A 17198-nucleotide genomic window follows, 5' to 3' on the forward strand; every position below is an offset into this window, starting at 1 on the left:
ATTCCAAGCAGCATTTAAACAAAATCCACAATCTCTGTTTATAAGGTTGTTTGATAGTTTGATTTCAACAGCTTCCTTAATAACACTATCCCAATAGCTGGACGTGCAAGCCAGAATCTCCGTGTTGTTGTATTTCATAGGATGACTGGTGTCAAGGCAATGTTCTGCAATAGCGGAGTTGCTCGGGTGTTGTGAGCATGTGTGACGCTTATGTTCAATACACCGGTCTTGCACGGTCCTGATTGTCTGACCAATATATGACATGCCACAACTGCAAGGAATACGATAGACACCAGCCGTACGTAAACCAAGGTCATCTTTTACGGACGCCGAAAGGGCCTTAATCTTAGAAAGTGGTCGAAAAACACATTTCACATCATATTTCCGCAAAATACTGCCAATCCTGTTTGAAATGCTTCCTGCTTAATGCAAAAAGGCCCTAGACTTAGGTGCCACTTCGTTGGTATCGTCACTCACCCGTTGCATAGAAGGCTGATAGCTTAACGCACGTTTGATGTGCCTCTCACTATAACCATTCTGACGAAACGTGACTTCGAGATGTGGTAGCTCAGCTGCCAAACTATCAGAGTCTGAGATAACTTGGGCCCTGTGAACTAAGGTACGAAGTACTCCTTCACACTGAGCTGGATTGGGACAACTACCAGCTCGCAGATACAAGTCAGTGTGAGTAGGCTTCCTATAAACAGAACGACCCCAACATACCATCAGTCTTCCTTCTGACCAACACATCAAATAAGGGAAGGCATCCATTCTTTTCCACCTCCATAGTGAACTGGATATTCGGGTGGACTGAATTCAGGTGTTGCAAAAACCGGTTTAAATTCTCACTACCTTGAGGCCAGACAACAAAAGTATTGTCTACATATCTGAAAAACACGCAGGTTTCAAGGTCGCTGACTCCAATGCACGTTCCTCAAATTCCTCCATAAACAAACTGACCACAATAGGTTTAACACTGTCCAATTAAAACTATATTTCCAAGGTCTGAGAGTCCACAATTGCATTCGTTAATCAATGTTCAAGGGTGCTCACCTAGTCATGGCACTGGCCAGTGTGACGCCCTTTGTGTGATGGTTGATGGCAGCAATGTGTATGTGGGTTGTGTGAACCTGACGTAGGTAACAGGAAAAGCATTGAAGCGGAAAATGGCACAGAGGTCGTTGCCAGGACGCTCAGTCAGAACAGCTCTTGGCAGGCTGCTTTGACATATAGTTTGAAGGTGGTCCTCATGGAGGTGAGCGTTGTGCACCATACAACTGGGCGCCAGGATTCCTGGTAACAAGTGGCTGATAGGGCGACAAGCACACAGCGTCTGCTGGATGATGGCAAGTTGAAAGTGCTGCTACAAGGGCGGCACAAAGGGCTGCAGTATATGAGTCGCATGGCTACAGGTTACAGTGGGCTGGTGTGGCCATCGCGAGGCAGCACCATTTTGTCGACAGGTTGGTAATGGAATGAGGCTAGTGGAGTATGTGACTAAGTGGCAGTAAGGAACATGATCTGCAGCAGGGGCAGATACAGCAGATGAGCCACTTTGCTACAGGTTGCTGCAGCCTGGTGTAGCCATGACAAAGGTGGCCTAATGATGGGTCAGCTACAGAATAAGGTTGGTGGCGTGAAATGGAGCACATAAGTAAGTGGCATCAAGCAGCATGGTCCACAGCAAAGACAACTATAGCAGATGGGCTGCATGGATTCAGATTTCAGAGGGCTGGTGCAACTATGGCGTGCAAAGTGCGATGGTGGCGATGGAGGGGGCATGGCATGAGGTTGGTAGCGTCAAATGGGCACATGTGTGAGTGGCTTGAGACAGCATGGTCTACGGCACAAACAGCTATAGCAGATGGGACACATGGCTGGAGGTCGCCATGGCGAGGAGACCACGATGCCGGCAGCACTGTGGCTGGCAGCTAAGCCATGCACTGATGAGCAGCTTGCCACGGTGGGACTGGCATGGCAAGCAGGCAGGCAGGTGTTGAGGGGTGCTGGTGGTTGACCTGCAGCCAATGGGGCATTCCTCTGGCCAGCAGCATGCCGTAACAATCAGTCACAGTGCACTAATGCGCTCTGTCCTCCAGGGGAGGCACTGGCAAGCAGCTCACTTGCACGATGACAGTAGGTGACGAGCTTGTGCTCAGCTCACACACAGCAGTGTGGCTTTTAAGTTACACTCTGCCCCAGTCATACTGGAATGCGCTAATGAGGTGCATGTCAGGCCACACAGGAAGACATGACCACTAAACGCCTGGCTTGCACAGAGTAACAGCAACAACTATTATAACTGGCCACAAAGTTTTGAATTTGAACCAAAATTTCATGGTCATCCTCCATACTGAACAATGGGTTGGATTCTGATTTTGCCACCAGATGTGCAGGATGTAGAACAGGAGCATCGGAAGGCAGGTGGGGAAATAAGAGATTTAAGTGAAGAATACTTGATCTGTAGTCTTGGTTCTCAGAATATGGGAAAGGCTTCCCTTGGGGCACAGATAAAGGTTGATTACCAGTCTAGGTGTCTGGACAAAGAGATGAACTAAGTAGGTTGCGGGACAGGTGTTGTTTAGTTTCGTGAGAGTGGTGGCTGGTACTGGTGAGCAGGACCATTGGTGGACGGCAGGAGTTGTCCGTTCTTGCCAAAGTCTGTATCACAAGAGAGAGTGGCAGCTGTGCTTTTCCTGTCAAGACTCTCCAGCAACCACAGACATGACCCCCATATTCATGTCCCGCATTGGCTAAACGGTGGCACAGGTACGCTGGTTTGTTGTGCAGAGACGCTGTTGTGGGTCATATGATGTTGACCTTAGTAGCTTCCTCTTAAATGAATTGCTTCTGTCCTGAAGAACACGTTTGATGACAGATAGGCATAGTTGAAATTATAATGCAAGAGAACTTGAGCTGGCCGTTGTAGCCAAGCGGTTCTAGGCACTTCAGTCTTGAGCCTGAAGCTGCGCGACTGCTACGGTCACAGGTTCGAATCCTGCCTCGGGCATGGATGTGTGTGATGTCGTTAGGTTAGTTAGGTTTACACAGTTCTAAGTTCTAGGGGACTGATGACCTCAGCTGTTATGTCCCATAGTGCCCACAGCCATCTGAGAACTTGAAAGACTCAAAGAAAAATAAAATATGAAATTATGCATGAAATTTCCTTAATATCTGAAATAGGCTTGCCACTCTGTACTGAAATTAGGCGACAGTGTGGGAAAGAACTTGAACTTAACGAAAAAGTATACAATTTGCACATGTACTACTTACATCTCTCTCTTCACTTCCCTCTGTCCCTCTTCCTCTGTCTCTCTCTCTTTTTCTATCTCTGTCTGTGTGTCTGTCTGTCTGTCTCTCTATCCTCCTTCCTGCATCCCCCTTCTCTCTCACTCTCTCTCTCTCTTACACACACACACACACACACACACACACAGAGTTAAAACTTTAAAACTTTCCACACAAATTTTACTCAAGAATAATAAATATCACTGAAATGCAACTGAATGAAGTGGAAATATAACTGTCACAGACAAATTTCTTAAATATAATATTAACAAGAACAAAATAACAAATGCAAACATTAGTTATATTTTAGCATCAGAAGGAAAAATGCTGTATCAATAACAGACTAATCAGCGAACTGATGGTAAAATCAGTAAATGATTTAATCAGAAACAAGAAAACTCAGAGAAAGATACAGAAAAGTAACAGACGAGCACATTAAAGAAATAAAACTATAGGAAAGGGATTATGGAGGAGAAGTCATAATTACAAAAACGGGCAGAAGTTATATTGTAATGGTCAAAGATTTAGAGTAATATATAAATAAAACAAATACGAATAATATAAGAAAAAACATTGTTGAAGAACTTAAGTTTGTCGAACTATTGGTCGTCAAAAACTTACAAAAAAGATAAAAAAGTCGTCAACACAACAGCAGAGAAGCCAGGTCCAAAGTACATAAAGAAAATACCCCCATGAGATCAGTTAACAGTTTCAAGAATGATGCTACCTGCTACATGGAAAAGTTCACACATTGACACTAACCTAAGCATTAAATACTACAGAGAAAACAGAAGTATATAAAGCTCCTTCACATTAACCTAAAAAATAAAAGATAAAACGATCGGAAAAGAATAACTGACAGGAATCCCAGAAACCTCACAAATCCAAAATACTGATACAGATCAACTAATATGAATCATGAATTTAATCACAGTGCAAAACAACAGTCAATATGATAAATCATATGCTTACAGTGGAATGGAAACTGTTGTACAGAACGTAGCGGAATGGGGTCTAGCTGGTGGTTGTGCAGCCATGGGGATGAATTTAAGTAATAAATTATTAAACATAAAATACATGTGAGCAACAGCATGCTGTTACACATTCTGTAAATTAATATATTCTCCTGTAGCTCCTAGAAGTCCCTGAGCTGGGCTTAAACCATTCAGTGCAGCCGATATCTTTCACACAATGAATAGAATTAAAATCGAGCCTTCGCCATTAGATACGTAATCGTGTACTAACATCCACAATTTACAGAGTGTGGCCATCAGCCGTAACCACTAATGACAATAGAGACAACTTCTGCAATTAAACATAAGAATACCAGTCAAGTCCTAGATTTATCTGGGACGAGGTAAATAACATATAAATACACATTGGTCTACTGCTACTACTTCCACTAGACAGCGACCACACAAGCTACCCACACACTACACCAAACGACCGACACAAATATCTTAAAAAATCTAATATATTAACACACACAATTGATTCTGTAGTTCGAAGAAGGGAACTAATCGAAAATCTTGTTTTGTGAGTAAATACAAAAAAAAAAAAAAACTTTCGCCTGTTCTTAATTCTAATTTTGTCTTAACCAAACAGTTACATTACTTTCTTTACATTAGACTCCTATATCAGAACCTTAGGACGATGAATTGTTGTGAAGGAGGCGTCACAATATTAAAAACCGAGAATTTGTTCCCTTCTTGAAACTGATTATGAATTAAGTGCTAAAACTTCATATTACAACATCACAGTCAGTTACATTTTCACAAATCATTTAAAAAAATACGGCATTTGGAAGAAACATCTATACTTCTCACAGGCATTGAAAGCCTTATCTATGAAATTTATTCTGAAGACCATCAATGGGCTTCATTTTCTCCACCCTCGCAGTAGCTGTTGTTGGTCACATCAACACCGCCTCGCAAAGTGGCCAGTTCTGATATGGAATGTATGTAACTATCTTGGGTACATGTTGCATCTTCATGTCTTGTATCGGGATTTTTTCACTGCACACGGTTTCTGATGGAATGTGGGGCATCCTGCATTGTTCTCTTGCGGTAAAGAAAATATTTTTCACCAAAATATCAGACAACGCGGACACAGTTAATTAACCCCTGCGGAAGGAATAATGTAACTGCCTGAACTTGTAAATCGAAAATGGGGACTTTTACAGGAACTTTGTTGATTATTTGTGGAATTAAGGCCACCAATTGTTGAAATCCAGTGTATTTTCATCAGAGATTTGAGTAATATTGCATCTTATTTTCCTTGTGAATTGAATTAAATCAGTGTATTGTTGTGGTATTTAAATTCTGTGTAGTCGTTTGATTTTCCTTTCCACAGTCCCAAAATTGCGATTACCGTGAAGAAAGGAGTGCCCTCGCTTTGGGAGGTACTAACGTATCACATATTTTTGTGAATCAACCAGTAGCTACGAATGCAAGGAGAAAGCACAATGAAGTGGTGTTAGAGTTTTGACCTTATCAGATGCCACCGAGAACATGAAGTTATTTAATCTCAGGATTCAAATTGTTCATTTGCAACAGCAGCATGCTACATACTTCGTCAGGAAATGTGGCCTACAACAAAAACCATGGCATCGCATTAGAAACTCCAAACAAACACGATTTTGAAACATGTAGCTTAGCTACTACATCAATAACTTATTCTTCGTTTGCTTCAATGACGGATATGTAAACTCAGACGTTCCAAATTAAACACAAAACAATGCCATGATGCACTGAAAACGTGATGTATTAAAAAACTTAACAGCAGGTAGGACCACCAGTGCAGAGGGTGAACGAATTCGAAACTGCAGTGCGTCTCATTCTTCAAACTGCCGAGTATTTTCCAAGTCTGATTAAGCCAGCAGATGAGTAGGATTTGTTTCACCGTTTTTATAACTCATTTATAGCTCACAAAGTGTGTCTGTATGCTACCACACTTTTGGTAAAACAAAACAAACAAAAATCTATATTGTCCTCGGAGTCTTTCACAACGCCATACATGAATAAAACGTTTTCGGTTTTCCAACCACGTCAATTCAAATAAAATGCTCCAGCTTTCGATGGCCATCTCCGCCATCGTCATCAGGAGTTCACTGACTGCCGGGCCTGCTTTTTTTTTTCTTCATTACAATTTCATTCCCCTGCCCCATATGGGCTGGGGAGGGCGTCAGTGGCACGATCCGCCGCTCTTCAGCCGAGTGACACGACAACTAAAACAAGAATAAAATGATACATACATAAGGAGATAAAAAAGGGGAACATAAAACAGAGAAAGGGGAGAAAATGGAGGTAAAAATACACGGACATGGAGACGTTCATGGTGGACAGTTAAAAAAGTCACCAGAAAGTTAAAAAACACAGTTGGCGATTCTTAAAACACAGAAGACACTGAATGCGAATGCACAGGTTAAAGGTCAGCCATAGTATTAAAAATACTTCGGAACAACACACTTAAAACCCACTCGGAGCACACACGACGAAGAATAAAACTGCCAGGTGGGACCTGAGGAGGGAAAGGTCAGAGAGGATGGAAAAGGAGAGGAGGGCTTGGAGCAGCAGAATGGACCTTCAGCTCGGAGACCATGGGTGCGGTTACCCTTGACACTGCATCACAGACAGGAGCGCCTGCGACGGTATACTCAACGACGAACCTGGGGGCACGAATGGCAAAACGTCATTTTTCGGATGAATCTAGGTTCTGTTTACAGGAGCATGATGGTCGCAAGCGTGTTTGGCGACATCGCAGTGAACGCACGTTGGAAGCGTGTATTTGTCATCTCCATACTGGCGTATCACCCGGCGTGATGCTAGGGGGTGCCACTGGTTACTCGTCTCGGTCACCTCTTGTTCACATTGACGGCACTTTGAACGGTTAAGTTACATTTCAGATGTGTTACGACCCTTAGCTTTACCCTTCATTCGATCCCTGCGAAACCCTACACTTCAGCAGGATAATGCACGACCACATGCAGCAGGTCCTGTACGGGCCTTGCTGGATACAGAAAGTGTTAGACTTCTGCCCTGACCAGCACATTCTCCAGATCTCTTGCCAATTGAAAACGTCTGGTCAATGGTGGCCGAGCAACTGGCTCGTCACAATACGCCAGTCACTCCTCTTGATGAACTGTGTTACCGTGTTGAAGCTGCATGGGCAGCTGTACTTGTACACTTGTACACATCCAAGCTCTGTTTGACTCAATGCCCAGGCGTATCAAGGCCTTTATTACGGCCAGAGGTGGTTGTTCTGGGTACTGATTTCTCAGGACCTATTCACCCAAATTGCATGAAAATGTCATCACATGTCAGTTCTAGTTTAATACATTTGTTCAATGAATATCCGTTTATCATCTGCATTTCTTCTTGTTGTAGCAATTTTAATGGTCATTAGTGTAGTTGTAATACCAATAATAATAATAATAATAATAACAATAACAATAATAACAGCACTATAGCAGCGATTGTGAAATTACAGCTGTTACGTCCTGTCAATTATTTTTGTATCTCTTTGGAAGAGAGTAATGGTGCAGTATCTGAACTACTGCAGATCCTATCTATAGCTTGGAGGAGACATTTTCTTGAGATAATTAGCATTTGTTACGTGTATGTCTCGCTTTTATCATCAGCGATGTACGAGACAGAGCGCAACGTATGTGTGTATTGGTCTATGGGAGGAACCTGTACCCTCCACCGTATTAATGCTGCTAACTGAGAAACAACAATTATTGATAATTTATATAATCAGTATTACATTCTTACAAAATTGTGATAATAGTAATAATATGTTGCAAATGTTCATGAGAGGTAGCCGCGCATTCTGAGGAGCCTTGTCACGGTCTGCGCTGCTCCCCCCCGTCGGAGGTTCGAGTCCTCCCCAGGGCATGGATGTGTGCGTGTAAGTTACTTTAATTTAGATTAAGTAGTGCGTAAGCCTAGGGACCGATGACCTCAGCAGTTTCGTTCCATAAGACCTTACCACAAACTTCAAAAACTTTTGAAAATGATTTAGTTTCATGACTGAAACAGAATCGAATCGTTTTAGAAAATTTCATTTACCCCTCAGGGGTAATTAACCTCATACTAACCTGGATCAGCTCTATAGAATGGGTACATGAAATTACGCTTTAAGTATCATTTTGTTAGTAATGGGAAACAAGAAACGACACTTTTTGTCGACACTGGCATGATAGGCGTGTGAGCGCTATTTGTTTTGAGTTGACCCCTGCTAAACAATGAGAAAATGATATTGGTGATATCTGCTTTCCCGGCCGTTTTGTTAGTTTACGGGACCAGAGCCGCTACTTCTCAACCGAGTAGCACCTCAGTTTGCCTCACAAGGGCTGCGTGCACCCCGCTTGCCAATAGCGCTAGGCAGTGCTTATCTTCAGTGATCTGACGGGAAAAGGTATTACGATTGCGGCAAGGCCGTTGGCCCTGCACTGGTTTTCAGTCACTTGAAATATGTCTCCTATTGGTCAAAGGACAGTATGAATTATCAATGATATGCCCTATGTGTGTATGTGTGTGTGTGTGTGTGTGTGTGTGTGTGTGTGTGTGTGTGTGTGTGTGCAGGAATTAGAAGAATGCCTTCAGTTGGAAACAAATCAGTAAATGTAACAGACCTATTTGTGTTCCAATTTGATTCTCGCCTCCACGTCCTTTGTGCACTCCTCTTGTTGCTTTTGCCCCAGATCACAGGCTCCCCTCCACCACATGAACCAAAATGGTAATGGTATTCACTGGATCTCACTGACGTATCGTTAAAAACCCCGCATATTTCTGAATGTGTAATATCCTATTTTTGAAAATACATTAGAAATAAAACATTTTAAAATGTGTTTCCACGTTTCAAAAAAATGGTTCAAATGACTCTGAGCACTATGGGACTTAACTACTGAGGTCATCAATCCCCTAGAACTGAGAACTACTTAAACCTAACTAACCTAAGGACAACACACACATCCATGCCCGAGGCAGGATTCGAACCTGCGACCGTAGCGGTCACGCGGTTCCAAAATGACGCGCTTAGAACCGCACGGCCACACCGGCCGGCGTGTTTCCACGTTTCATTTCTGGTTCAGGAGAGAGTTGGCGGTGACTTGAAAGGCAATGAATTTGTATACCTGTAATTGTTTTGAAGGCAAATTACCGAACAACATTACTCCCCCCCCCCCCCTTTGAGTAAGGACTACCACATTTGCACATTTGACACATTGTCATTTCCTTACAGTTTTCACTGTACTGGTAGATAGGACAGCTTGGCTGTGGAAGTGGAAGGGTAGCCCACAACATAGACAACAGTATTCACAGTTACAAGCACCCAAGCTTTAATGATCTTCCAGCAATAAAGGCTCTTAACAAATCTCAATTAAACAAGCACATAAACTTGGTTACAAACATATGTTGACCTTCAACCAGTGAATAACCCCAATAAAGAATTACCAATCAATAAAACGTAGATAAAGGACTGCTTTACAAGAATGCTTAAACTAAGTAAAATCATGAAAGCTAAGTTACAAATTTTATGTTAAGCTTCAACAGGTGAATTACTCCAATAAAGAATTCTCGTTTAAATAAAACATAGATAGGAAAATGCCTTACCAAAATGCTTTAATTGTATTAAATCATGAAAAGCTGAGTCACAACTTTTCTCACAAACTACTTAGGAATTTACAGCAAACAAACAAGTCTGATGTGTTTAACCAGAAGGTAACTGCCAAGTCCAAGCGACCGAAGCCACTCAGAGCGGACGACCGCCCCAACGCTGGTCATCAACCGACATCGTCACGGTCCAGTGGCCACCGTGTTAAAACAGACTAACGTTTCGGTAAGCGACCGACTGCAACACAGGAGTAACAGCGACTGAAGGTCGGCGTACGCCTTACGAAACACGGCACACCCTGAAGCGGGAGCAGGCACAGCTGACTAGCGGCCACACAACCGCGAGCAAACAAATCTCACGCCGCCCGTACTAACGCAGGAAATGATAGCGAGAGACAAGACGCCACGCGCAAAGCAGCAACCGTGCCTACCCCTCGACCACAGGATGTGCCCTGTCTCCTTGTCCATGGTAATACAATTTATAACACACAAGAAACGATTTAATAATGGCATTAGTTCAACGCAAGATCAGTTAACAGTTAGGTCCAGTAAAGATTTACCAACGGATTTACCTTCAAACCAACTTCCGGACCACAGGCGGAAATTAGTAAACTTGGCATAAGTTTTCACCAGACCGACAATCAAGAAATCAGATTAAACAGTTGCCAAATTACAGTCAGGATACGCAAGCCCTTCAAGACCTTGCTATCTTACTCACAGTTATCATTAACGGCGAAACATACACAAATGAATGACACGAAATTCACTGTTGAAAGCAAAAAAACAACACACCACAAAGGTTAAACTAATTAATTTACAGACGAGCCAGTCACTGAAAGCTCAGTTCTACAAGATTAGGACTAACCTCACTCGGCAGTAATACATTTGTGTGTGTGATAACTAGGTTGCCCAAACAGGACTCCAAAACCCAAAACAACAGGTCACACGTTAGCTGTCTTGTTATCGGATACGAGGCACCACCGGGCTAAGGCAATCGCGACGAAAAAAAATCTCTGAAATTACAGCTGCCTGCAGCAAAACAAATGAGTCAGGGTGCATGAACGTAAAGCACAAGCCACTGTTCCAGCCGGAGCGTAACCTTTTCAATGCACATACGGACAGAACAACACACGTGGGCATAAAGGGAGCAGCAGATGCGTACCAAGCAACTATACTGCGCCATATACGACCCACGTCACGTCCACAAACCGGAGCACTGCTCCCGGAGCTGGTGTCTGCTCGCTGGACTGCCGCAACTCTCTGTCCCCCGGAAAGCGATGCTGACTGCCGCCTTGCTCAACGCTCCCTTCTCGGCCGTGCACAACAACTCTTCTCTTGTGGCCTCAGAGTGCGGCTGCAATGTCCGTTCTCCCCTGCTGTCCGCCCCAGACCCCCGTACTTGCACTCCCTCCCTCGTTAGGACCCGCTCAGACAGGAGGCGCTCGCGATCGCACATAGTGCCAACCTCGACCAGAGGAGTAATCGATAGCGTCTTACGCCCGAGAGCCGTGCCACGGCTCATTCACATTATCATTCGCTTACAGTTCTAGGATTCAAAAATGGTTCAAATGGCTCTGAGCACTATGGGACTCAACTGCTGTGGTCATAAGTCCCCTAGAACTTAGAACTACTTAAACCTAACTAACCTAAGGACATCACACACACCCATGCCCGAGGCAGGATTCGAACCTGCGACCGTAGCGGTCGTGCGGTTCCAGACTGTAGCGCCTTTAACCGCTCGGCCACTCCGGCCGGCTTACAGTTCTAGGAACTTGTACATTAAGACCATATTTGTGCAAAGTAAATGACAACATATTAAAGCAGCAATAGATTCATGGATGAAACAATGTGGATTTACACCATTTCAATTATGTTTTAATCCTGTAGAAAAATATTTATTTTCCATCACAGACCACTTCTTCATTTCTCACTCACTGCCTCACAAAAGAAGTGAAGCACCGAAAAGGAAGGAGGAAAGGAATTGAAAATTCATAATTGAGGGCTTTGTAAACTTACTGCAGTGACTGAAAAACCGAGTCAAATTTCCAAAAATCCTGGAAGTGTTAGCCCATTTATCAGTATGGCGTTACGAGAACTCAGTCCTGGATGCATGCATTGGTTCGATTGCCGTTGTATCCGAGGCAAGCTGACCCACATGTGTTGTAACTCGTCCTCTTATCTCCTGGCATGCCTCGGGCATGAATGTATGTGATGTCCTTAGGTTAGTTGCGTTTAAGTAGACCCGTGGTCTGGGGGTAGCGTCTTTGATTCTTAATAAAAACGTCTTCGGTCCCCACTGCCCCACTTCCTAAATTACGGTCCCCACTGCCTAAATTTTGATAAATAATCAGCATTGGCGGCCGAAGACTTCCGGCATAAGAAGTCAGCCTCATTCTGCCAACGGAATTGTCAAAGCGGGCGGAGGAGCGGATAGAGGTTCAGGGCACTCTCTTGTCCTAGGGGTGGGAAATTGCCCCTAAAGGCGGAATAATCAGCAATGATCAACGACATGAGGATGCAGAAGGCAATGGAAACCACTGCATGAAAGACACGTAGCGTGTATCCACATGACATGTGGCCTTTAATTGAAGAAATGTCATGATGATCTCTCCATTGGCAAAAGATTCCGGAATAGTCCCCCATTCGGATCTCCGGGAGGGGACTGCCAAGGGGGAGGTTACCGTGAGAAAAAGATTGAGTAATCAACGAAAGGATAACGTTCCACGAGTCGGGGCGTGGAATGTCAGAAGCTTGAACGTGGCAGGGAAACTAGAAAATCTGAAAAGGGAAATGCAAAGGCTCAATCTAGGTATAGTAGGGGTCAGTGAAGTGAAGTGGAAGGAAGACAAGGATTTCTGGTCAGATGAGTATCGGGTAATATCAACAGCAGCAGAAAATGGTATAACAGGTGTAGGATTCGTTATGAATAGGGTGGTAGGGCAGAGGGTGTGTTACTGTGAACAGTTCAGTGACCGGGTTGTTCTAATCAGAATCGACAGCAGACCAACACCGACAACGATAGTTCAGGTATACATGCCGACGTCGCAAGCTGAAGATGAACAGATAGAGAAAGTGTATGAGGATATTGAAAGGGTAATGCAGTATGTAAAGGGGGACGAAAATCTAATAGTCGTGGGCGACTGGAATGCAGTTGTAGGGGAAGGAGTAGAAGAAAAGGTTACGGGAGAATATGGGCTTGGGAAGAGGAATGAAAGAGGAGAAAGACTAATTGAGTTCTGTAACAAGTTTCAGCTAGTAATAGCGATTACCCTGTTCAAGAATCACAAGAGGAGGAGGTATACTTGGAAAAGGCCGGGAGATACGGGAAGATTTCAATTAGATTACATCATGGTCAGACAGAGATTCCGAAATCAGATACTGGATTGTAAGGCGTACCCAGGAGCAGATATAGACTCTGATCAAAATATAGTAGTGATGAAGAGTAGGCTGAAGTTCAAGACATTAGTCAGGAAGAATCAATACGCAAAGAAGTGGGATACGGAAGTACTAAGGAATGACGAGATACGTTTGAAGTTCTCTAACGCTATAGATACAGCAATAAGGAATAGCGCAGTAGCAGTACAGTTGAAGAGGAATGGACATCTCTAAAAAGGGCCATCACAGAAGTTGGGAAGGAAAACATAGGTACAAAGAAGGTAGCTGCGAAAAAACCATGGGTAACAGAAGAAATACTTCAGTTGATTGATGAAAGGAGGAAGTACAAACATGTTCTGGGAAAAATCAGGAATACAGAAATACAAGTCGCTGAGGAATGAAATAAATAGGAAGTTCACGGAAGCTAAGACGAAATGGCTGCAGGAAAAATGTGAAGACATCGAAAAAGATATGATTGTCTGAAGGACAGACTCAGCATACAAGAAAGTCAAAACAACCTTTGGTGACATTAAAAGCAACGGTGGTAACATTAAGAGTGCAACGGGAATTCCACTGTTAAATGCAGAGGAGAGAGCAGATAGGTGGAAAGAATACATTGAAAGCCTCTATGAGGGTGAAGATTTGTCTGATGTGATAGAAGAAGAAACAGGAGTCGATTTAGAAGAGGTAGGGGATCCAGTATTAGAATCGGAAATTAAAAGAGCTTTGGAGGACTTACGGTCAAATAACGCAGAAGGGATAGATAACATTCTATCAGAATTTCTAAAATCATTGGGGGAAGTGGCAACAAAACGACTATTTACGTTGGTGTGTAGAATATATGAGTCTAGCGACATACCATCTGACTTTCGGAAAAGCATCATCCACACAATTCCGAAGACGGCAAGAGCTGACAAGTGCGAGACTTATCGCACAATCAGCTTTACAGCTCATGTATCGAAGCTGCTTACAAGAATAATATACAGAAGAATGAAAAAGAAAATTGAGAATGCGCTAGGTGACGATCAGTTTGGCTTTAGGAAAAGTAAAGGGACGAGAGAGGCAATTCTGACTTTACGGCTAGTAATGGAAGCAAGGCTACAGAAAAATCAAGACACTTTCATAGGATTTGTCGACCTGGAAAAAGCGTTCGACCATATAAAATGGTGCAAGCTGTTCGAGATTCTGAAAAAAGTAGGGGTAAGCTATAGGGAGAGACGGGTCATATACAATATGTACAACAACCAAGAGGGAATAATAAGAGTGGACTATCAAGAACGAAGTGCTCGTATTAAGAAGGGTGTAAGACAAGGCTGTAGCCTTTCGCCCCTACTCTTCAATCTGTACATCGAGGAAGTAATGACGGAAATAAAAGAAAGGTTCAGGAGTGGAATTAAAATACAAGGTGAAAGGGTATCAATGATACGATTCGCTGATGACATTGCTATCCTGAATGAAAGTGAAGAAGAATTAAATGATCTGCTGAACGGAATGAACAGTCTAATGAGTACACAGTATGGGTTGAGAGTAAATCGGAGAGAGACGAAGGTAATGAGAAGTAGTAGAAATGAGAACAGTGAGGAACTTAACATCAGGATTGATGGTCACGAAGTCAATGAAGTTAAGGAATTCTGCTACCTAGGCAGTAAAATAACCAATGACGGACGGAGCAAGGAGGACATCAAAAGCAGACTCGCTATGGCAAAAAAGGCATTTCTGGCCAAGAGAAGTCTACTAATATCAAATACCGGCCTTAATTTGAGGAAGAAATTTCTGAGGATGTACGTCTGGAGTACAGCATTGTATGGTAGTGAAACATGGACTGTGGGAAAACCGGAACAGAAGAGAATCGAAGCATTTGAGATGTGGTGCTATAGACGAATGTTGAAAATTGGGTGGACTGATAAGGGAAGGAATGAGGAGGTCCTACGCAGAATCGGAGATGGAAGGAATATGGGGAAAACACTGATAAGGAGTAGGGACAGGATGATAGGACATCTGCTAAGACACGAGGGAATGACTTCCATGGTACTAGAGGGAGCTGTAGAGGGCAAAAACTGTAGAGGAAGACAGAGATTGGAATACGTCAAGCAAATAATTCACTTTGTAAGAAAATTAGGCAAATTTAACGTACTAGTTGTTCAATTCGTAACTGTCCTTTTCCACATAAAGGCTTTCACTGTTTAGTGCACATATGACTGAGTGGTGTCTTCCGAAAGAGGTTCCTTACACTCTAGTCCTATCAGTAGAAAACAGCTGTGGAATGAATCCAGTGCACTTCACGAAACACAGGGGAGCGAACGAGCATCAGTAAACGATAATTATCTCTTGTGTCCTGTGGCTGATTCTAGTTTTTTGTTAGGCAATACAACAGTGTGCAAACCAAATTTCTCAAACGGTTTCTGGATTTTGTCCTAGATTACTAGTTGTATCCAGTGCTATAGTTTTCAAATTATGTTGCAGAATGCATTAATAATGGGGTTCTACGTATGTTACACAGGGAAGGAGGAACATTCAGCAAGTGCCTGATGTACAACGGAAGCGCCCTGGACGGTGCTTCCGAGGTGCCCTGCCAGCACGGCTGGGAGTACGACGACACGTGGCACACTCAGACGGTGCCGTCAGAGATGAACTGGGTCTGCGACGACATGCACATCGTCAGTGACGTCATGTTCTATGCACAGAACATTGGAGCAGTCCTGGGACTGCTGTTAGGCTACATGGGTGACATGTAATTTAAAATATCTTTCTGTTCTTATTACCTTTGTATTTTCTGTTTCCATTTGGTGTTAAAGGAAATGAATAATCCCTGTCTGTCAGTACTTGAATGGGTAGTGGCATTGCAATCGCCAGTGCACCAGAGAGCGCTACATCTGACTGAGGGGAGCAGTGAGCCACTTGGAGAGCTGGCACACGCTGAGGTGAAAGCTCACAAACAACCAGCAGAAGTGGCCGCCAGCTCTCCATGCAACCACGTGGCGGTAGGAATAATGCACAGTACGTCCATGAAATGCAGTTCACATTTAGGGAGGAACCTTTACTTGAAGGAAAATGACTTCCTGCAAAGGAGAAGAAGATTCATTGAGGTCAGGCTGAAGCAGGTCTTATCTGAAAAATCCCCCCAGATGACTGGCAAATGTTTTATGAGTGCGTGCATGACGAGAACAGGGCCCCAGGGTGTCGCGTTATTTCTTCCTAGCCAGTGCTGATATTTAACTCTCTGATTATAGTTTTTCTTCGAATTCTTGTGGAGCAACCACAATTGTATTTTGTAAATTTCAGTACCCGCACAACAGCTGCTGAATCAAAAATATTTTATTGCCTACACGACTGATTTCTGAACACTAAAATTCTGTCATCTGGAGTATAAAAAAAGAAGAACGTTTTACCGATTGAGGTAATCTCCCCCCTCCTACCCCATCCCCCCCTTCTCCCCCAGCGTTGTCATGGAACGAAAATTTCGGTCACACAGCATGGGTTCAAATGGCTCTGAGCACTATGGGACTTAACATCTGTGGTCATCAGTCCTCTAGAACTTAGAACTACTTAAACCTAACTAACCTAAGGACGTCACACACATCCATGCCCGAGGCAGGATTCGAACCTGCGACCGTAGCGGTCACGCGTTTCCACACTGAAGCGCCTAGAACCGCACGGCCACAAAGGTCGGCTTCACACAGCATGGGAACTGTTCACGGCATCCTTTTTTAGTGTTAAGTAGTAAACAACAAAGATATTGTTGATCAAGTAACTGTCGTGTGCATCGTTCAACTTACAAAATTTTGTATAAAATACATAATCGAACCATCAGGAACTTCTATATTAAACCCAAATATCAACCGGGTTCAGTCTTGGACCATATTGATGCATACTACAAAAAGATACAAATGATTGTATGTAGTATTCAGAAAATGTTAACTG

The 17198-nt window shown here is 43.3% G+C and overlaps 1 protein-coding gene across 1 annotated transcript in view; it reads left to right on the plus strand.

Annotated features, from left to right (window-relative positions):
• Positions 1 to 17198, plus strand: part of LOC126177124 (solute carrier family 22 member 7-like) — a 186527-nt gene that overhangs the window by 71972 nt on the left and 97357 nt on the right. The window contains exon 3 of the mRNA XM_049924393.1: positions 15778 to 16008. Within this exon, the coding sequence (XP_049780350.1) occupies positions 15778 to 16008 (231 nt within the window). The remainder of the gene's footprint in view (positions 1 to 15777; positions 16009 to 17198) is intronic.

The sequence above is a fragment of the Schistocerca cancellata genome, chromosome 3, assembly GCF_023864275.1.
Source record: "Schistocerca cancellata isolate TAMUIC-IGC-003103 chromosome 3, iqSchCanc2.1, whole genome shotgun sequence".
In the NCBI taxonomy this organism is placed as follows: domain Eukaryota; kingdom Metazoa; phylum Arthropoda; class Insecta; order Orthoptera; family Acrididae; genus Schistocerca; species Schistocerca cancellata.